Below are 23,656 nucleotides of genomic sequence, written 5' to 3' on the forward strand. Positions count from 1 at the left end.
TAATCTGACAGTTCAAAGGAAATTGTTCATGTTTCACACATTATGTTTCACAGTGTCAATTTTTTAACAGATAAATTTATGTAAATATACGATGCTTTCACTTAACACCCTGTGATATCCTTGAGCCAGGAGCTTTGACTGATTTATCCATCTTTGTATCCTTAAGATTTTGGACAGTTCCTGGCAGACTTTAGCCTACCACTAGTACTGGGGTAAGGAAGGAACCCCTTGAAATAAATTTTAGTTATATGTCCAGGCAGGAAAGCAATTAGGAAGTTGCAGTCTAGTCAAGAAACCACAAAATTACATGATGCTGCTGTATATGATATGGCTGTACACAGTACAGGGACATTTTTAATACCAACAGATGTTCAACAACAGAATAAGCCCAGAACGCTACTAAATGGGAAATTTTTGTCAAGGCTCATACAGTAAATTCTTTTTTAACATACCTGCACACAGGCACAGGCCAAAATTCCAAGGGGAAATATGCAAATGGCCCTTTTTGACTCAAAGGTAGCCAGATTACTATTTTTAATCTAATCGTCTGTACAAAATTCAGTAGCAAGTGGAAGAAATGGGTCTTACATCCATTTGATAGGGAATTGGAAGTACTTCTTGAATTCTGCCAAGCCAGTCTCCTCTGATAATGTAATATGTTTTCATAAAATTTGGAGAATTTTCTATTTCAAAAAGTATGTACACACACATACACAGTAAATTAAAAATCTATACAACAAAATGTAAGCAGTAATGACCTCTGAGAGAGGTAATTATAGGTGGTTTTAATCTTCTTCCACTTGCTTATCTATTTTTTTTCAAATTTCCAACAATGAACATACATTACTAAAATTTTTTAAAGGAATATAGTTTTTAAAAAATAACTATTAAGCACTACTCCCAAATTATACAAAACAAAAATGAGAGGCTTTCAGACATTCACACCAAAGTGTGAATTTATTATCAAATTTCTAATGCTGAAAGAAATAAAACATTATTTACAAATTCAAAAGCTGAAGATCAAGGTAATAGATTCAAGTTCAAGTAGATATTAGGGGACCACAACCCTAGGGTGCAGAGCATCATACAGAAGGCTCTGAATAGCCAAAAGGTGGAGCCATGAAGGCGCTGAGCTCTATGAAGAAGGAGCAAAGATAAAGAGGTGGAATGCAGCCCAAAGCTGAGAACTTGGTAAGGAATTTACCCTGCCCCTCCTCCTTCCAGAAGACAGAGAAAGCTATTGTTTTATCTTCTTAGGATTTGCCCCTTTCCTTCAGAGAAGGAAATGGCAACCCACTCCAGTATTCTTGCCTAGAGAATTCCGTGGACAGAGGAACCTGGTGGGCTGCTGTCCATGGGGTCACAAAGAGTCAGACATGACTGAAGCGACTTAGCATGCATGCATGCATTGGAGAAGGAAATGGCAACCCACTCCAGTATTTTTGTCTGTAGAATCCCAGGGACAGAGGAGCCTGGTGGGCTGCCGTCTGTGGGGTCGCACAGAGTCGGACACGACTGAAGCGACTTAGCAGCAGCAGCAGCCTCTTTCCTTGCTAATAAGGACGCCAGCCTTTAGCAAGGGGACCCCTTAAATCCATTTTCCTCGGCATTTACCTGCATACATATCTTTTTCACTCTCCTCCCTTACCCCCCAATGGCTCTTCTAAAACAAGGTCTATGAAGCCTTCCAATATATGACCCTTGTCATGGTCTCACCACCACTTTCCTCACAGTCAAGATCCTGACAACAAGAACTACTTATCGTTTGCCATGCTTAGACCATGTTGTATTAGCTACTCTGTGCCTATTTCTTTTACCTCACGTAACTCACAATCATCATGGCCAAAACGCTTTCTCTGAACCTCCCACCCCAGGTTCCTGGGCTGCACTTGGTGTTCTGGTACAGAGTTTGCCAATCATCACACTTCGCCATTGCCACGGACCTAGGTTTATGTGTCCATCTATTTCCCCATATTCTGAGCTATCAAGGGCAGAGACTGAGCGCTCCTTATTAACTTTTATATTAAAACTTATTCTGAGGTACCAAACACCTCAGTAGGAATGCAGCCCTTATTCCATTTTGGGTCTCAATACAGAGCTCACACTTACACAAATGCAGACAGAGCCATCCAGATTTCCCTCCCCCAAGTCATTAGCTATTTGGAAGGAATCCCACTGCCCATAATCAAAACTTCTCAATCCAGCACCAACAGTCCTTCTTCCCTCTTGGGCTAACTGTAATCTGGCTCTTACTGGAAAATACTCCCCTATTGCTTCCTCACACATATGTTGCTTATTCCTTCACATCCAGTGTATACTGGTGTCAGTGTCTTCCTCTTTTCCTCAGAGTTAATCCTTGACTTTCATGTAAATGCCCTTGTCCCTTTGGAAATCTGTGATAATCTCACCGTTTCCCACTCCTAATCCGAGTAATTTGCCAACCTCCGCCACTTATGGTATTTTGGCAACTGGATTAGTCTTATACTTCCTCCTCAGTTCTCATTTGTCTTCATTATCCACGGAAACCATCCACATAACAACTGGCTTCTCAGTTCTTTGACCACCTAAACTGAAATAACCTTTGCCCCCAACAGGCCTGCTCTGCAATTGTCTTCTCAACAGCTCCTCTCCTGAATCCTCAGACTCAGTCCTCAATCCTGTGCCCCTTCTACGTCCTCCCTACTGTCAACCCCATCTCACTTCAATTCCTAAGCAGTCTAGACTCCTTGGACTGTTAATCACTTTATGCTGAATCCTTAACATCTTCACCTTGTCATCATTTAATCTTAGAGCAAAACCCGGTCCCCCATCAGCTGTCTCCCACCTCCACTCCTACAGCACAATGCTGAGTGTTGTCAGAGGAAATCACTCAACCACTCTAATGGACTACAAATTCAGTCTCTCATCACGACTGGATGTCTGTGACCCTGTTTGCCTGGTGAGTTCTCTACTCAATACCTCTCATTTCTCCACTTTCCTCAAATTTCCTAGCCTACTACTTCCCTTTCCACCTTCAGTGGCTGACCACGCAAAACTACCACAGGAAAAAAATAGGAAGACATTAGGCAGATAATCTCTCAACTTTTTACCTTAACACCTGCAAACTCACCTCCATGATAATCATACCTTCCTCTTGACATTAGAGATGGGCTTCCCTGGTGACTCAGATGATAAAGAATCCACCTGCAATGCAGGAGACTCAGATTCGATCTCTGGGTTGATGCCTGGGTTGGGAAGATCCCCTGGAGAAGGAAATGGCAACCCACTCCAGTATTCTTGCCTGGAGAATTCCATGGATATAGGAGCCTGGCAGACTACAGCCCATGGGGTCACAGTGTCAGACACAACTGAGTGACTAACACTTTCATTTTTTCACTTTTCTGCTGTCTAAGGCTAAAATCTCCAGAATGTGCTTGAGCTCATTTGTTTGGATCTTCATAGAGATTTTGATCCATCATATATTCATTCTTTCTCCTCCCCTATCCTGTCCTGTCCCCTCATATTAGTATTTCAGCATGCTCAAATTTCCCTCATCTCCCCACCCAGCCAACACAAAATTCTCACTGCAATCTCATGTCCTTTCTTCTACGTCTTAGCTTGTTCTTCCCTATCCCTATTTATCTACGTTTCAGCTTGTTCTTCCCTATTCCTAGCCAAGTTTCTGGAGACGTGTTCATTGTGTGTTATCCCTACTTCACTTCCCATATCCTGCTGAAGCCACGGCTAAATAGCTTCTACTGTCAATACTGTGTTAATATGGCTGCTCCCCACATCAATGTCTGCTTGCCAAATCCAAAGGCCATTTCAATTTTCTCTTCTGGTGCCCCTGGAAGCCCCATATTTCTGAGCTTTGGGCCCTCTTCTTGTCATCCCTTCTCAGTGGGATCCCCTTTCCTCTGCTATGCAGTAATTACACCGGTGTGCCTTTGGGTTATGTTTTCAGACCTTTTCCTTACTATACTTTTCCTGGATCATCTCATCAATTACCATTTTTTATTATTGCCAAATCTTTCAAACAGCCTCTTTCCTTCATATAAATCCAACAGCCTACTCTCTATCTCCTGACACATGGACTACTCAATATTAAAATACATCTAATCCTGAACTGATCATGTTCCCTCTCTCCCCCACACAACTCTTCTTGCTCTTTGTTCTAGTACCTATCTCAGTGACAAACATAGGTTTAATTCTTCTGCTTCTTTTATTTTCCAATTGAAAGCACCAAGTCCTAACAATCCCATATCCTAAAACCCTCTGAAATCTATCCATGTTTCTCAAAGTCCACTGCCACTATTTAGCATAGTAGTTAAGAATGCTGGTTCAGAAGCTAGACTTGGTTTAAGTCATCACTCCACTATGTATTATCCAGCTGAGTGATTCTAAATAAGCAATAACCTCTCAAGTGCCTCAGTTCACATCACTCAAAATATGTTACCTATCATTTATTACTGCAGACCACCATCACCTCTACCTGGGATTACTCTAACAGCATCTTAAGAGGGCTCACAGTGCCTAGTATGGCCCTTCTGCAATTCAGTCTCCTCAGCATAGTCAGTAATCTTTCTGAAACACAAATCTCATCATGTCACTTCTTACTGTAAACTCTTTGATGATTCTCCCTTGTCTTCAAGAAAATATTTCAACTCCTGGGGCCTCTCTGGTGGTCAAGTTGTTAAGACTCCATGCTTCCACTGCAGGGTTGCAGGTTCAATCCCTGGTCTGAAAACTAAGATCCTGCATGCCACATGGCCAAAAAAGGAAAAAGAAAAGAGTTCTGTGATAAATACAGTATTTCAATTCCTTAAAAATGCACATAGGACCTTTAAAATCTGGTTCCTAAATCCTTATCTATTACTGTCCTCTGTCACATGTAAGCCATACTGAACAATGTGAAGGCCTTCAGATCTACTGTGCTATTCTCTGCCTCTGGGTTGCCACGTATACAAGCATCCCTAGGAAATATTGCAGGTTCAGTTCCAGACCAATGCCAATAAAGCAAACACTGCAACAAAGTGAGTCACACAAATTTTTTGGTTTCACAATACATATAAAAGTTATGTTTACACTATACAACAGGCTAAAGTGTATAACAGCTTTATGTCTAAAATAATGTACATACCCTAGTTCAAAAATAGTATCAGAAAAAAACAGGACCAACAGACTTGTTCAACACAGGATTGCCACAAACTTTCTATTTCTAAAATACAGTTATCTGTGAAGTGCAACAAAACAAGGTAGGCCTGTACTGTTCTGACTACAAACCCTCTCCCTCTACACTGGCTAGATCAACTTGTACTTCTGCTTTACTTCTCCTATCACTTCATCTAAAAAAGCCCGACTCCTAAGACTGATTAGGCACACCCCAATTAGATCCTTCACATTCCATAGCTACTTTCATCCTAAACATCAGGTGTTAATCTCAACCAGAATTGCTGCTTTAAACTGTAAGTTCCTTGAAGATGGTGACCATGCCTTATTCACCACTATACCCCTAGGGGCTAGGATAGTGATGGGCACACAGTAGACATTCAACAAGTAACTTTAACTGTTGAATAAATTATTGAGGATGCACTGCTTGCACACCTTTTAATTAACTTTATCTAAAATTTAAAATGTTACATCTAACCAATCATGTCACCAGTCTTTACAGCCCTTTAATGCAAAAGGCATTTATTTTCTACCATATTATTATATGAAAGGAATGATCTGAATACAGATACCCCATATTTTGTATTATGCAAGTAACGTTAAGATTGACTTAACTGCCACATTTTAGAAGAAATTTTAAAAGAGTACATTGAGAAAATTCTTAACACACAGTGAAAAGAGACAATAAAAGGAGATTTTTTTATTCAAAGGTATAACTGGATAAGTAGATTTGTTTACAACCATTCTTGTGAAATACTTTTTAAAAAAATACAACCAACTTCTTTCCAAATAGCAGACACAGACCTCAGCTATGATGACCTAATTTTTGGTTGATAATGTACATGATTATGCAGAAACAGGCAAGCTCACACTGGTAGATTAACTATCTCAGTCAAAACTCCGCTTGTGGCCCCCATTTCTTGATCGATTTCTATTCCCACTTCGTCTTCTACCATCTTGTCGACTTCCTGACCGACTCCCCTGCCGACTCGGTCTACCTGACCGGCCCCCGGATCGACCGCCTGACCGGCCCGACCGGCCCGACCGACCACCTGACCAACCACTCCTCTGTCTGGAATTAGAAGATGTGTTTCCATCATAATATTCTTCAATTTCAGGCAACTTGGCTGGCACTGAGAGTATCCAGTCTGAATCACGCCACTCTGCCTGTTGGGGTAATTCACAGGATTAATACAAATGCAAAATAGAAACCATAAGCAAGCACATGGGTACAGGAGACTCTGTGAATATCTATTAGCTAAATAAATGTCATCAGTCTATTCAGTCCAGAGGATCTGGAATAAAACGAAAAACCAGAAAGCAAAAACATATTCAAAGCTAAAACATAGGAACTTAAGTTCCTAAATTTTATGAACAAACAAAACAGAAAGACTCAGATACAGAGAACAAACAGGTGGTTTCCAGAGAAGAGAGAGATGGGGGGATGAGTGAAACAGATAAAGGAGATCAAGAGACAGAAACTTCCAGTTACAAAATAAATTAATCACAAGGATGAAATGTACAGCTTGGGGAATATAATTAATTATACTGTAATATTTTTGAATGATGAAAGTAGCAAGACTTATTGTAGCGATCATTTTGTAATATAAATATCGAATCACTATATTGTATACCTGGAACTAACACAGTTTTGCAGGTCGATTATACCTTTTTAAATTTTTTTTAAAATGTAGACACTGGGAGGAAATGCTTCAAAATGCTAATAGTGGTTATCTCTGGGGGATGGGAATTTATGTATGATTGTTACTCCTTTCTTGTTAATCGCTCAGCCGTGTCTGACTCTTTGCGACCCCATAGAGTGTAGCCCACCAGGCTCCTCTGTAGGATGGGAATTTATGTATGATTGTTACTCTTTTTTTGTTAATCAATCAGGTGTCCGACTCTTTGCGACCCCATAGAGTGTAGCCCACCAGGCTCCTCTGTCCATGGGATTCTCCCGGCAAGAATACTAAAGTGGGCAGCCATTCCCTTCTCCAGGTGATTATTACCTTATACTTTTATGTGTTTCTAGTTGTCTGCAATGAACATGTACTGCTTGTGAAACTACAAAAAAAACAATAAATGTCATTAAAAATGAAAAAAATCCTGTTAAAACTTAAATCTCAAATTTAATGTAACGGTACAAAGCTTGGATCCTCCTCGCCCCAAAAAAAGTTTCTAAAAGCTAAGTATTAGTCCAAGGAGAAATTTTCAGGCCAATTTTGGGACTCTAAATTCCTACTCGGTTTATACATTCTAAAAGAGCCCACCAGTTTCTCAGCACAAAACGAATAGGCCACTAATAAGTGGTCATTGTTTTCAGAAGGTATACTGACAGAAACAAGGTCTGAAAGCTGATAATGCAGATTAAAAATCTGTCAATAGGGACTAAAAATGTCGCTATTAGAAACAATTTGGTATCGGGGTAAACAAAATATAAAAATCAGCAGCCCTTAAGAGCATCAATATGTCATATCCTGCTACACTGTCTTTCACTGTGATCATGAGTTGCCAAGGCAAGTTAATATTAAAATACCTCCTTACATGTCAGGATGAGCAGAGACAAACAGCCACACACACAACTGGTGGCAATGTATGACCAAAGCCTTAAAAATACACACAGTTTTTGGCCAAGCAGACATCTTGAAAAGTTCATCTTAAAGAAATAAACTTGGCAATGCATAAAGAATTAGTTATGCCAACATTTAAGACCAACCTGTTTATAATACATGTGAGTTGCTCAGTCATGTCCGACTCTGTGACCCCATGGACTGTAGGCTGACAGGCTCCTCTGTTCATGGAATTCTCCAAGCAAGAATACTGGAGTGGGTTGCCATTTCCTTCTCCAGGGGATCTTCCCAACCCAGGGATCAAACATTGTAGACAGATTCTTTACCATCTGAGCCACCAGTGCAAAGCTGTTAATAGAGTATTAGTATTGGAAATAATCTAAATGTCAGAAAAATTGGACATTGGTTAAGCTGGTCACCACTATATAGTTGATAAAGAAATGTGTTTAAAACATGTTCTGAATTTTGAAAAGGACTTTGAAAACCAAATAATCCCATTCTTGTGTCAAATATATATGTATCAGGGACACAAACAGACAAATTTCACAGTGTAGGAATTTAGTGGACAATCTCTTTCTTCGTCAGATAAAACGCAAGGAAAATTTTTTTAAAGAGAGAAAGAAATTGGAGAACCTACACAGTAAAAGAGACAAAAATCAAATTATACAGAATGAACTTTGCAGATCTTCTTATATTTAAAAATATTCAGGAGACAGGGGGAAATGTAAACACAAAATTGGATAATACTGATGAATTACTATTTTGGGGGGTTTAATAATGGTATTATGTTTTTTGAAAGTGTTTTTAATATTTTAGCTATATAAAAGTATTTATGGTTGAAATGATAGACTTCCTAGAATTTGTTTCAAAAGAATACAGGAGAGAGCTTCCCTGATGGGTCAGTGGTAAAGAATCCACCTGCCAATGCAGGAAACATGGGCAGTTCGATCCCTGATCCAGGAGGATCCCACATGCCATGGAGCAACTAAGCCTGGGTACCACAAATATTAAGCCTGTGCTCTAGAGCCTGGGAGCTTCAACTAAAGAGCCCACGTGCCTCAACTACGGAAGCCTGTGAGCGCTATAGCCCATGCTTCGCAACAGGAGACGCCACCGCAATGAGAAGCCCATGCATTGCAACTACAGAACAGCCCCACTCTCTGCAACTAAGGAAAAGAAAAGCCCACACAGCAAGGAAGACCCAGCACAGCCATAAATAAAATTAGAAAAAAAGAAAAGACAAAGAATACAGTGTAAGTGGATGGAAGCGGACATGAAACACAACTGACCACGAGCTGTAAGTGCTGAAGCTGGGTGATGAGTACAAGAGGATTTTGTATGCAATTCTATTTTTTCACATTTGACAAACTGGATATTTATAATTTATTAATTTATTAAGGAATTTTTAATTGACTTACACATGATAAAGATATTATAAATGTTTTTTTAATCTCTATCTTTTAGAGAAACATATTCAACTATTTAACAGATAAAAATTTTTATATACCTGTAACCTTTCTGATTCAGTTGTGGGAACATCAAAGCAAACACCCTAAAAGCAAAATGAAAATATTTTTATTTAGATGCACATGAGTTGATTTTTTAAAACACCTTCTTATAACTTTATATAAACTAAAAAAAGAAAAGATTAAGTGGGTCCCATGACTGCTTACAGAATTAAACCAGCTAATACATAATAATGCATGACACAGAATGGCTGCTAATTGTACTTCCTAAATCTAAAAGTAAACCAGTATCTAATAAGAATTGACTACTAATGAGCATCTAGAGTATTCCCTAGAAAAGTTTTTCTTTAGACACTATTATGTTCCATGTCCTTTTTACACTGACCCATCTAATAAATTCCTTTAAAAATTTATCTCTCTGCCAAGAGATAACCTAAGATGTTTCCTCTTTGATCTTGGCTGCTAGTACACTGAAGTTAATTAATATCCAAGTATAGCAAATGGTTTGGCCTAAGGATCTAGGAATATTTTCCCTCCCCCTCCACATTTTTTCTCAATGTACATAGTTGTCTTACTTGTCACAGATCTTTTTTGAAGGTAATATTAAACTTTGAGAAAGATAACTTTTCAATAAACAAGTTAATAAACTCTAGATTAGCATATATTTATATAGTCAGGTGAGATGAATAAATATAACATCTTTTCACAAAACCATTAGAAGAAATCAGTCACTAAGATTACAGATGGCTTTAACTTCGCTATTTCATAACTGTATGAAAATACCTAATTCAGTTATCCTCATTAACAACCAATAGCAGGCCACTTAGAAACCAATATTGTGTATTCTCTTAAAAAAAAAAAAAAACTATTTAGCTGTTGCAATTATGTTGCTCAATTGTAAAAAATAAACACACACAACCACACATGCATTCAAAGGCAAAAACTTAGATAACTTGAATATTACAAATTAAGGAGAATGACTTACAGCTTTCTAGAGGAATGGGTTACTTACATAACTCCCCAAATTTCCAACTGGAAACACACTAACACATGGATAAAATAGTATTATTCATCCCATTAGACTTCAAAAAAACAGTGAACACAATCTACTAGTCTTTATAAACATATACGGCAGTTGTCTGGAAAAGCCTACCATATTTCCCTTCAGGAGGCACATCCTGGTAATTTGTGACACAGCATTACTACTCAGCTTTCTGTTAAGTTCTTTCCAAGCACCGCTGACATCCTGTATTTCTTCTGGGCTTTCCAGAGTCATGGTCACAAACCCCTTAAGGAATAAAAGTCACATTGTGTTTGAGAGAAAAGCAGCAGCAATAGGACAATAACATTCTACCTTAACAGCCTTTTTTCATTTATGGCGTCCCAGGTGGCACTAGTGGTAAAGAACCCGCCTACCAACACAGGAGATGCAAAAGACAAGGGTTCATTCAATCCCTGGGTCGGGAAGATCCTCTGGAGGAGGGAAGGGCAACCCCTCTCCAATGTTCTTGCCTGGAGAATCCCATGGACAGAGGACCCTGGAGGGCTACAGCCCAATGGGTTGCAGAGTTGGACACAATTGAAGCAACTGAGCATGCATGCGTGCACTTCTTATAAGCCAACAGGACCAGTATAACATGACCACTAAAAAATAGCTTATTTTAAACTATATTAATATAAGACTAATGCTTATAGATCATTGAAAGTATCATTCTTCTATACACTGATATAAAGACTATATTTAATTCTAAACATAATGATTCAAGAGGAAATTAAACAAACTACAGCATCAGGGATAAGATAAAGTAGTGAAGAATTAAGGAAATGCTGAAGGACTCAAGGTTAGCTCTGAGTGGAAAAACAAGAGGACATAAACTTCTTTAAACTTCTGAAGGACTACACTTGAGCAAAAATGACTTGCTCTGTAAAAGTTCACTGGACAACTAAACGGTCAACATGAAGAAGATACAGGGAGGCACTGATGTAACAAATGGTTAAGTGCCCCCTACATATGTGCCAGAGACTGGCAGATTCAGCAGGAAATAGTCCTTTGTCTCACAGAGTTACCCTGTAGTGTACATGTAGCAAGGGGTTGGGGTGGGGGCAGTGAATGATGATGGAATTGTTGCTATTTAGTTGCTAAATTGTGTCCAACTATTTTGCTACTCTGTAGCCCACCAGGCTCCTCTGTCCAAGCGTGACAGTAAACAAACAAGTAAATATATACAATGTCAGATACTAATAATCATGAAAAAAAAATAAAGCAGGGGAAGAAAATGAAAACAGAGAGAAAAGGCAGGAATAAGCTTAGACAGGGTGATAGGGAAAGACCTCTGATACAGTGATACCTGACAGAAAGCTGAATGAAGTGAAGGAGGGAGCCACGATTAGTAAAAGAACATTCATAATAATACAAACAAGCACAAAGGCCTTGTGTAGGATTAACTTTATGTTTGAGTATCAGCAAGTAGGTTACAATAGTTGAAACAAGAAAGGGGAGAGTGATAGGAGATGAGGCCAAAGAGGTAGCAAGGGAAGACCCTGCAGCACATTCCTCGTAAAGACTCTGGATTATGATTTTAACCCATAAAAGAAATATAAAACCACTAACACCCTGTTGCTAAGATATTTAAGCAGAGGTTAGATGACCCATCTGCCAAAGAGGGATTCTTTTATCAGATAAGGGTTGGGATTAGATGACCTCTTAGATACTTCTTAGGTTTAAAATTCTACCTTATGCTGATATATGGCAGACATGAAACAAATACTATAAAGCAATTATCCTTCAATTAAAAACATTTTTTTAAGTAAAAAAAAGATATTACAATGGCAATGATGAAATATTATGAACAGTTTTATGCCAATAAATTTGATGACTTTAAAAGTGTACCTTAATGTTTCCTTAAGAAATGTGGTTTAAGTTTTCTTGAGAAGTATCTGGTGGGTTATTAGGGATAAAGTATTTGCTCAGTGCTAAAATAACACCCCATGGATTTCTTACTAATTACAGAGTAAAGTATACTTTTTATAATGGGAATACATGGCTCTGATATGGTTTGACATCTGATACTGACCTGGCAGGGGGACAGGTCATATGGTGTTTTATACACATACACATACTCTCCACATATACAGGCAATCCTTACTTTGCATGGGAGAAACGCTGGGCTGGAAGAAGCACAAGCCAGAATCAAGACTGCCGGGAGATATATCAATAACCTCAGATATGCAGATGACACCACCCTTATGGCAGAAAGTGATGAAGAACTAAAAAGCCTCTTGATGAAAGTGAAAGACGAGAGTGAAAAAGTTGGCTTAAAGCTCAACATTCAGAAAATGAAGATCATGGCATCTGGTCCCATCACTTCATGGCAAATAGATGGGGAAACAGTGGCTGACTTTGAGGGCTCCAAAATCACTGCAGATGGTGACTGCAGCCATGAAATTAAAAGACACTTACTCCTTGAAAGGAAAGTTATGACCAACCTAGATAGTATATTGAAAAGCAGAGACATTACTTTGGCAACAAAGGTCCGTCTAGTCAAGGCTATGGTTTTTCCAGTGGTCATGTATGGATGTGAGAGTTGGACTGTGAAGAAAGCCGAAGAATTAATGCTTCTTAACTGTGGTGTTGGAGAAGACTCTTGAGAGTCCCTTGGACTGCAAGGAGATCCAACCAGTCCATTCTGAAGGAGATCAGTCCTGGGTGTTCACTGGAAGGACTGATGCTAAAGCTGAAACTCCAATACTTTGGCCACCTCATGTGAAGAGCTGACTCTGGAAAAGACCCTGATGCTGGGAGGGATTGGGGGCAGAAGGAGAGGAGGATGACAGAGGATGAGATGGCTGGATGGCATCACTGACTTGATGGACATGAGTTTGAGTGAACTCTGGGAGTTGGTGATGAACAGGGAGGCCTGGCATGCTGTGATTCATGGGGTCGCAAAGAGTCGGACACAACTGAGTGACTGAACTGAACGGAACTGATGTTAGCTGCAGAGTCTATTTCTCGATTTGCATGGCTCCATGACCAAAAAAAAAAAAAAAAAAACGAGGAACAGGTTCTGGTATACAAGTTTCAGTTAGCACAGTACTGTGCAAAGTAAAGATGTCCTTTATTTCTCTCCTGATAGATATCTATGGTTCAATTTTAATCTTTCTCAACCACATACAATTTTCTCACAGATTTCTACCTTATCGGAGGTGATCAAAGATCGTGGTTCAAAACTTGATGCGCCAGAAATGTGGGCTAATGCTGCGGCCAGTGCATCCACTGCCCCTTTCTCTTCTATCAGTCTCTGAGCTGATGGTCGGAAAAAATCAACAGCAGCATAAGAAACAGAAGCCAAAGACCTGCAGTTTAAAAACAGTAAATTTTCTTGGTCAAGACAAATGGGAAAGATTAAAGATAAAAGAAGGAATGGGAAAAGAGAGCAATATTTTCGAATTTTAATATAATTAAATGTCTGTTGATAAAACTGGTGATTAAATTTTCTGATATGTCAACTAGGAGAGCTTAAAGATGTATAGCCTAATACAAAAGAAAAAATCATTCAGCAAGGTCAGAAAGCATACCTGATGGCATCCATGCTTTTAGATTTAACTAAATCCATTGTAGAAGGAACACCTACACGTTTAAAAGTAATTCCCTGAAAATGAAAGAATTACATTAAAGAAAAATGGAAGTCTTTACAATTAATTCCTAAATTAATCTAGATTGTTGAATGTCCATTTCTTGGACTTAAAAGATTTCCAAGCCCTAGCAGATCAAGATTTCCTAATAAATCATCAACAACAAATTCTAGAAAGAGGAAAAAACAATTTTTTTTTCAATTGTCTCATAGTTACAAATCATGGAATTACAGTTACAAAACAGCTGATTTTTTTTAAAATGATGCTGTTTACAATAAATTTTTTCTTATTATCTTCATCATACAAAGTATGTGAAATAACGTATGAAAACACATCATAAAAATGGGAAAAATACTACAAAAACTCAAGACCACAAAAAATATGTAATTTCTTGTAGAAACTGGCTATTGTAACATTTCTCAATATAATCTTGACTATTACACCAAGATAATGTCACAATCATCCATTTACAATTTCAGACTAAGAGGTACTGAAATCACAATGCACTTCTGATTTTAGTCAAGGGAGAAATTCAAGGGAAAAGGGAGAAAGTCAGCTCTTCTGTCTTCATAATAAAAGCTGTATTAAAACAAAGTCTTGCAGCTAATATAAATTAGCTCTCCACATGCTTCACATCCAAATGCAGCTTAAATGAGAAGTCATAAAATCTATTTGTGAGAACAAATATAAAAAGATCTCTGATCTCTTTTCTAAGGCACCATTTAAATAATAAGCCTGAAATAATTTAACTCTACTTACTGCTTTTTGTTCCACATATCGTAATTGACCTCTTTCTCTCGGTTGATAAAAACATATGCAGATCCCTGTCCGGCCAGCTCGACCTGTGCGTCCAGAGCGATGAATATAGGACTCAACATCCTGAAAATAAAAGGGGTAACTCTTCTTAAAAAATGTGGCAAATTAAACAGTCATTCCAGTAACCAAATAGTAATACTAGAAGCAACAAAACTACTAATATCAATAATAACATTTTAATTTCAATCCTGTTGCTCTTTTCAATATCCCAGAGAATGTCTATGCTTGAATTCTGCAGTAAAAGGGATGAGATTTAAAACCTTTTTATCCAGCCTATCCCAAGGTTCTTTATATGGCAACTTTTTATACTTCTCTTGCATGATTCCATACTTCAAATGTAAATAAAGAAGTTAATTATTTGCAAAGGTACCAGATTCTGATCAATTTAACATTACACTAACAAAAACTGGCTAAGAGCAAGAATAGATAATATATATTTTTTTAATCTAAGCAAAGTCTTGTAAATAAAAGGCAATTTATATAGCTACTCTTATTTTCTCCAAATCAAATCTCATTTCCTTGCAAAGTAAAAATGCAACGAAATATCAACTTACACCTATCAGAATGGCCATCACCAAAAAGACAAAAGAGAACAGATTAACATTTGTTAATGCTGGTGCAGAAGTGGAGAAAAGATAACTTTATGCACTGCTGGAAAACAGGATGGAGGATCCTCAAAAGTTAAAAACAGAATGACCACATGATCCAGTATTACATTTCCAGGAGTATATCCAAAGGATATGAAAACACTAATTCAAAAAGATATCCACACCCCTATGTTCACAGCAGCATTATTTACAAGTCAAGACACAGAACCAACCTGTGTCCATCAAGAGACAAACAGATAAAAAGGCTTATTTGGAATATTATTCAGCCATAAAAACAGGAAATCCTACCATTTGTGACAACATGGATGAACCTTAAAGGCAATATGCTAAGTGAAATAAGTCAGAGAAAGACAAATACTGTATGATCTCAAGAACATATGGAATCTAAAAAACAACAACAACAAATAAAAAAACTAAACTCATAGAAACAGAGGGTTGGGGGGAGGAGAAATGAAGGGAGGTGGTCAAAAGATATAAACTTTCAATTAAAAGATAATTCCTTTCTTCTTTTATACCTATATGAGAAGATGGGTGGTAGCTGAACCTATTGTGGGCATCAATTCACAACATATATAAAGCAAAGCATAGTGCTATTATGGCTTAAACTTATACAGTGATGTATGTGAATTATTTTTCAATAAAATTGGTGGGAAAAAAAACTCATTTCCTACCTGTGGAGGTGAACTCTGAATCACCAGGTCAACCTCAGGAATGTCCAAACCACGGGCAGCCACATTGGTTGCCACCAAAACTTTAAAACTACCCTCTCTGAAGCCTTTCAGTGTAATTTCTCTTTGTGACTGAGCGATGTCCCCATGTAAACACTGGGCATTCTATTTGGAAAAAAAAGGAAAAGTAAGTGTATAACACATAGTTAGCAGTGACAGCATCCAAATACTATAAAGTCTGTGCTCTTTTTGTTGCTGTTTTTATTTATTTGGCCACACCGTGCAGCATGTGGGATCTTAGTTCTCCACCAGGGACTGAACCTGCACCCCTGGAGTGCAAGTGTGGAATCTTAACCACTGGACCACCAGGGAAGTCCTTCCTCTTTTTGTTGTTGTTGTTTCTAAATCTAGTAATTATAAAAATACATGCTTATTGTTTTTAAAAATCAAACAATGCAGAAAAACATTTAGCATAAAATGCAAAAGCTTTCCTTAATATCAGTCTCCTAATAAGTAACTGCTAACAGTTAAGGAAATATTCCTCCACACACCATTTTTTAAATACACATACCTCACAAATCCTAGCATATAATTTTATGAGTTTATAAAGATGGGATTATACTGGGACTTCCTTGCTGGTCCAGTGGCTAAGACTCTGCACTCTCAGTGTATGCAGCCTAGGTTTGATTCCTCAGGGAACTAGATCCCACATGCTACAACTAAGAGTTCACAAGCCACACTAAAGATCCCACATGCTGCAACAAAGACCTAGTGCAGCCAAATAAGTAAAATTTTTTTAGAAGAGATTATACTATATATGCATGGTTTTACAAGCTACCTTCTAAATTTGTTGTATCTCAGCCATAGATACACATCTACTTAATTTTTTAAAACTACATATGATTTCTTCATATGGCTACCGTATCTTTTCTTTCTGGCTATGACACATGCAATCTTAGTTTCCCCACCAGGGACTCAGCCCAGCCTCAGCAGTGAAAGCTCTGAGTCCTAACCACTGGACTGCCAGGAAATTCCCAGAGTCGTTTATTTTAGCAATACCCTACTAATGAACATTTGGGTAGGATCCAAACTTTCACCTTTAGAAACAAGGCTATAGTGAATAAGCTTGTACTGTATCTCCAGATCCCTCAGTATATGTATATTTCAGTAGATTACATATCTAGAAGTTGAATTCCTAGGTCAAAAATTATAAACATTAAGCATTTTAATATTTAATACTGCAAAATTGTATTATAAAAAGAAATTTGTAAAAAAAAAAAGTTTGTAAACAAACAGCATATACACATATGACTGAAGCCACTTATCTCATCTTATAAAAGTGGTTAAAGTACCACAGAAGACACTCCTGATGGATGCTCTTAAAGAGGAATCTGAGATAATTTATGACTTTTGCATGTGCAACCCTCCCTTTTTTGCCAATCAGTTGGAAGCCAAGGGAGTAAATTCTTGAAGACCCCCACCCAGTTCTGTAAATACAGGAGGAATGACAGGGATCATGGCAGAAGGAGGTGAATTAGTTTGTTAAAAGGATCATCCATGACAGTTTACAACTTGAAAAAAGATTAAGATGGTATAGCTGTATGCTGGGAAAGAAATGCAGCCTGGCTTCTCTGAAGGAAGAACTTTGCATACAAGGGGTTCTTAGAGTCACCTACACTGAACTCTGCCAGGGTCAGACAATGAGACGGGCTTTGGCTTGGAGTTTTTATGATGACGTAACAGTACCATCACCACCCAGCAAGTGAAGAAAACTAGAGAAGCCAAGGAAGCCCATTACGTTTAAGTCCTGGGGTCTGTGATGGAAGAACTAGCCCTCCAAGCGTCATCTCTGGGCCCTGAGACAGTGGAAGGCATCGTGGTTTTGACAGCATGGACTGAAAAACTCCTCACTGACCTAAAGGTCCAGCATAAATGAGTTCCCTGTGGAAAGGAGGAAATCAGCCTTTTCCTAACAGCCATAGAAAACTCCTGGATTCACTTAAGGAGGAAGAAAAGAGACCGAGTGAGACAACTGAGAGAAGAGCCCCTAGCTCCCAAGAACGTGATCGAAGACTTGGAAGAGAAAAAGTCTCCCCCCAAAGAGTCTGGCAGTAGCCAGGATGTTGCCCAGGGCCCCCAGGAGAGTGCCCTGAGGGGCTCTGCTCCACTGGAAGGAGAGTCTCCCACTGTGAGGGGGCCACAGCCCCAGCCAGGACTCGCTTTCCCAGGAGGAAAACCTAGAACCCACGGAGGATGAAAGGAGTGAGGAAAAGGGGGACATGGAGGTTCTGGAAGGTTGTAAAGGCTCTAGTAATGGAGCCCAGGACCACAAGGCTCCTGAGCCCTTCAGCAGCCCAGTGTCTGAAAAAGGGAACCATCTCCAAGGAGTGGCTGGACGTTACTTATTCAAGTGTCTGATAAACATTAAGAAGGAGGTAGATGATGCCTTAGTTGAAATGCACTGGGTTGAGGGCCAGAACAGGGATTTGATGAACCAGCTTTGTACTTATATACCTAACCAAATTTTCAGGCTTGTTGCTAGTTAACTCCAAAATTCTAGCACAATTGGGAAAGTTATATAAAGCAGCTTGCTTTGAAGAGTGGCCTAGGGAAGTGGCAAGCTGAATTCCATCATTAGCTCACTAGTAACATTACGTGGAATTGTCTTAAAAAACCAACAAATGAGTCCATTTTTAAACACCCGCCTCCTCTAAAAAAAAAAAAAAAATTACAGGGTATTGTAGTATGGTAGTTCAGAGAAAGAACTGTGGTGATCAGCATCAACAAAATGCCATCGGTAAACTCATAAGGGATTTAAACCTGACTTAAGCTGATCACCTTTGGAGAAGGAAATGGCAACCCACTCTAGTATTCTTGCCTGGAGAATCCCATGGACAGAGGAACCTTGTGGGCTACAGTCCATTGGGTCACAAGAGTCAGACATGACTGAGTGACTTTCACTACTTCACTATAGGAGTGATTAGTAATATTTATCTATACATATAACAATACTTAGTCCTAACCACTAGACCACCAGGGAATTCCACACCTATACTTCTACATTTCTATACCTATTGACTGCTTGTTATAAGAAAAGCACTGTAATAAACACCTTATTTTGTCTCAAAAGTATAAAAAAAAATTAATACCAATTTTTAAAATGGGAACACGGGCAGTGAAATATGAAGTGACTTGCCCCAGGTTACAGAGTCAGGAAATAACACAACTGGAATTTATATCATGTTCTGACTCCAAAGTGCAACTAATCACTATACACAGAAAGAACATGTTAATAAATGAGAACAATTACAGAAGTAAAACTGTGAGGAATGCCAGTATTTAAAGTGCAAGTAAAATATAAAAAGACTGCAACAAAGTTGGGAAAGATTAGCCAGGGAAGAAGGAAGAAAACCTGTGTGATATCATGGAACCCAAGTTAGGAGAACTGTTTCAAGAAAAGATACTTTTTTTTTTAAGTCAAAAGCAAAAAAAAAAAAGAAAAAGCAAATATACTTTTCCACAAACATCTATGACAAAATTTAGTGACAAGGTATTTTCATGGTTTCCAAACATAAGCAGGTAGAGACAAAAACCTACTGGGGTGGGGGAGGGGTTTGCTAGCCCTAAGAACAGATAGATACTCCCTAGAAAGCATAATTTGAGAAAGTCAGTTGAAACTGGTAGAATTCTTACACATTTAAGGGTGATCGTGAGGAGCCAGAGGTAAAGTGTGAAACCAAATACCAAAAAAGTTAGAATTCAAGAAATGTTGCTGAAAAAGCCTGAAACAGTCTGGGCCCAAATGAACTCTCAAACTAACAAACCAATGCTTCTTTGCAAGGACAAAGCCGTGCACTAAGAAATTACTGGACCTAAAATTCAAACTGAGGATGACAGGGATCCCAGAAGCAAAGGAAAGAAATGACTCAGATGAAAGTGAAGCGAAAATCAACCAGAGCTCAGAAAGTGGGAGACTTTTCAAAAACAGCTTTATTGAGATATACTTTGTAGACTGTATTCTTAAATACTATCAAAAATAAAAGAGGCAGCTCTAGACCTGTGAAGTGAGAAAACTATTCTGACCCGTAGCTCCCCATCAAAAGTTTGAAAGGATTAATCCCATCTAAAAATGAGCAACAGAACAGGTTATGGTTAAATTTTATAGAAAGTAATTATAAGAGGACAAATAAAAATATTCACCAAAACAATGAAAGAGCTCTAGAAAGGCATGCCTGAAAAACAGATAAAGAGTATATATTATATTTCTGAATGAGCTAAACAAAAATTTTTTAATATTTATATATGAGAGAACAAGAAAAATCAGAATGAGAAAAAGTAAAATATGGGGTGAAATGACTCAAAGAAGTAGAAATAAAAGGCAAAGACTTTTCACAAATGAAGACTACACCAGAAGGAATACAAGACTGACTGAACACAACAAATGATGCCTTAATTTTGAAAAGTTTGAAAATTTAAATAAAGATTAAAAAAATTTATTATCAAGTGATAAAGGAGAGACGAAAAAAGAGCCAACATATGTATAACTGGAGTCCTTGAAGAAAAAAACCAAAGCAATCAGACAAACCAAATACCAGAAAAATAAGAATTCAATAAATTTTGTTGACATTTAAAAATACATATATTTGAAACTACAAATTGTGTGCACTGTGCACTCATAAAAAGTGAACAACAGCGAAACATATTCTAGTGTAACTACTGATTTTTAAAGAAAAAGGAAAAAACACTTGTATTCAGGCAAAAAAACTAAATCAATCACTTATAACAGGAAAAAATCAGACTGGCATCACACTTTTTATAGTATGCTTTATTCCAATGGAAAACATATTTAAGATACTGAAGGAAAAGGTAAACCAAGAATTTTAAATCCATCCAAAATGATTTTAAAGTTACAAACAAGCTATCATCAATACTACCACTACTAAGTCGCTTCAGTTGTGTCCGACTCTGTGTGACAAGAGACGGCAGCCCACCAGGCTCCTCTGTCCCTGGGATCCTCCAGGCAAGAACACTGGAGTGGGGTGCCATTTCCTTCCCCAATGCATGAGAGTGAAAAGTGAATCATGAGCCCTTCCTTGGGAATCTTCTAGATACTAAGTGACAGCAAAAATGGCTGAAGAGACATTGACACAAAGGCCAATGGTGTTGCTATCAATAGATGTTAAAATCATAAAAAGGAAAAAGAACCAGATATTACATATCTCCTGATGGAAGTATATCATCTATGAAATAAATTTGCACAAACAAACAAACCAATCTAAATTTACAGGAAATACAGAAAACAGCAGCATACTGTTTTCTGTCAAATGGTATCACTCATGAAAACTTGGTTTCTTAAATAATTTAAAAAGCTGTAAGAAGAAATAGAGGAATCCATGTATTGAAGAGATTTAATGAAATCACTTATTTGGATTCAGATTAAAAAAAAAAACAAGCCATAAAAGAAAAAACAAAGCATGTATGCATGAGGCGATTGAGAATTTGAAGACTGATATTTGAAGATATTAATTACTATTAATTTTTTAGATGTCATTAACAGTATTGTGCCTTGGAAACGAACAGATATCATTCTGTCGTTTTTGAGATTGGAAGAAACACTAGCTGGAATCAAGATTGCTGGGAGAAATATCAATAACCTCAGATATGCAGATGACACCAACCTTATGCCAGAAAGTGAAGAGGAACTAAAAAGCCTCTTGATGAAAGTGAAACAGGAGAGCGAAAAAGTTGGCTTAAAGCTCAACATTCAGAAAACGAAGATCATGGCATCCAGTCCCATCACTTCATGGGAAATAGATGGGGAAACAGTGGAAAGTGTCAGACTTTATTTTTGGGGGCTCCAAAATCACTGCAGATGGTGATTGCAGCCATGAAATTAAAAGACGCTTACTCCTTGGAAGAAAGGTTATGACCAACCTAGATAGTATATTCAAAAGCAGAGACATTACTTTGCTGACTAAGGTCCATCTAGTCAAGGCTATGGTTTTTCCTGTGGTCATATATGGATGTGAGAGTTGGACTGTGAAGAAGGCTGAGCACCGAAGAATTGATGCTTTTGAAATATGGTGTTGGAGAAGACTCCTGAGAGTCCCTTGGACTGCAAGGAGATCCAACCAGTCCATCCTGAAGGAGATCAACCCTGGGATTTCTTTGGAAGGAATGATGTTAAAGCTGAAACTCCAGTACTTTGGCCACCTCATGCGAAGAGTTGACTCACTGGAAAAGACTCTGATGCTGGGAGAGATTGGGGGCAAGAGAAGAAGGGGACGACCGAAGATGAGATGGCTGGATGGCATCACTGACTTGATGGACGCGAGTCTGAGTGAACTCCCGGAGTTCGTGATGGACAGGGAGGCCTAGCGTGCTGCAATTCATGGGGTCGCAAAGAGTCGGACACGACTGAGCGACTGAACTGAACTGAACAGTATTGAGTTTAAAAAATAACCCTTTTATTTTAGAAATACATACCCAAATATTTCTGGGTATAATAACATGTTATCTAGCATTTGCATCAGAATAATTCAGGCACAAGAAGTGAGGGGGCATTTGGATAAAATAATTGTTGCAGCTGAAAAATGAATACACAGGGGCTCATTACACTGTCAACTTCTGTATATGTCTTATATAAGTTTGAAATTTTCTGTTATAAAAATGTTAAAAAGACATAAGGATTTAGTGTTCTGACCCATTCACTCAGTAAATATTTGCATTTCAACTTATGCACAACTCTACAACATTACCCACTCTTATTCATAGAAACTCATCTTGTTTCACTCTTGTGTTTTCAAGATCACATTTGCAAAGTCTTAAGAAAACTTCTGACGAAAATGGATAGAATTCAGGATTTTCCTGGTGGTCAAGAAGCTAAGACTCCACATGTGCAATGCAGAGGGGTGTGTTCGATCTCTGGGCAGGGAAGTAGATCCCATATGCTGCAACTAAAGATCTCACATGCCACAACTAAGAGCCAGCATAGCCAAATAAATAAAGAGTTGCAAGAGGACTTAGGAATCATGTAGTTTTTAAAAAAATGGACAGAATTCTATCCTGACTTAACAGATCATGACAGATCTAACATCTTCCTGAATTAGACCCAACTCAAAGAATGACAATCAAACCTAGACTACAAAGGACATGACTTTTTTACTCAGTGATTCATAATCTATAATCTCCATTAAAGAAAGCACGAAAAAAGACTTACCTGTTTTATGTGTGGATTCATGGCCATTTCAGTTACATTCTTTTTGGTCTCACAGAAGATAATAGCCCTCCCTTCAGACCCACTGTAGACTTGAAGGACATCTCCAATAACTGCTGGCCTCTGAGACCAGTGGCACTGGATGGCCAAATGCTTTGAGGGAAGAAAATATCAAATATCTGCTTCATTCAAATTATTGAAAAGATTTCTTTTCTACACTTATTTCTATTTGTTCAAGAATTGGTCTTCCTGAAACACAATAAGACAATGATACTCCCTGATGCCACTTTAAAATAGCCATCAACAAGTGAAACGATAGGCAAATTGTAGTACACTTATACAGTGGAATACTATTCAGCAGTTAAAAGGAATCAACTACTGATCTATACAACAATATAAATGAATCTCAAAACATATCCTAGGTGAATGAAGTCTTACAGAAAAAGAGTACACACAACACGATTCCATTTATATGAAGTTTTAAAACAGGCAAAACTAATCTATGATGGAAAAAACACAACAGTAGTTTGCC

At 38.1% G+C, this 23,656-nt stretch overlaps 1 protein-coding gene and 1 pseudogene across 2 annotated transcripts in view; one reads left to right on the forward strand and one right to left on the reverse strand.

Annotated features, from left to right (window-relative positions):
- Positions 1 to 5,833: 5,833 nt before the first annotated feature.
- DDX50 (DExD-box helicase 50) overlaps positions 5,834 to 23,656 on the reverse strand; it is a 32,417-nt gene continuing 14,594 nt past the window's right edge. For both annotated transcript variants that reach the window (XM_068981619.1, XM_068981620.1), the window contains exons 8-15: positions 23,128 to 23,277; positions 15,912 to 16,073; positions 14,576 to 14,695; positions 13,760 to 13,833; positions 13,378 to 13,537; positions 10,338 to 10,472; positions 9,226 to 9,270; positions 5,834 to 6,315 (exon numbers count right to left, since the gene is read on the reverse strand). In XM_068981619.1, the coding sequence (XP_068837720.1) occupies positions 6,037 to 6,315; positions 9,226 to 9,270; positions 10,338 to 10,472; positions 13,378 to 13,537; positions 13,760 to 13,833; positions 14,576 to 14,695; positions 15,912 to 16,073; positions 23,128 to 23,277 (1,125 nt within the window). In that variant the 3' untranslated portion in view covers positions 5,834 to 6,036. The remainder of the gene's footprint in view (positions 6,316 to 9,225; positions 9,271 to 10,337; positions 10,473 to 13,377; positions 13,538 to 13,759; positions 13,834 to 14,575; positions 14,696 to 15,911; positions 16,074 to 23,127; positions 23,278 to 23,656) is intronic.
- On the forward strand, positions 16,519 to 18,454 carry LOC138087245 (RNA N6-adenosine-methyltransferase METTL16 pseudogene; annotated as a pseudogene).

This window comes from Capricornis sumatraensis, chromosome 10 (genome assembly GCF_032405125.1).
Source record: "Capricornis sumatraensis isolate serow.1 chromosome 10, serow.2, whole genome shotgun sequence".
Classification (NCBI taxonomy): domain Eukaryota; kingdom Metazoa; phylum Chordata; class Mammalia; order Artiodactyla; family Bovidae; genus Capricornis; species Capricornis sumatraensis.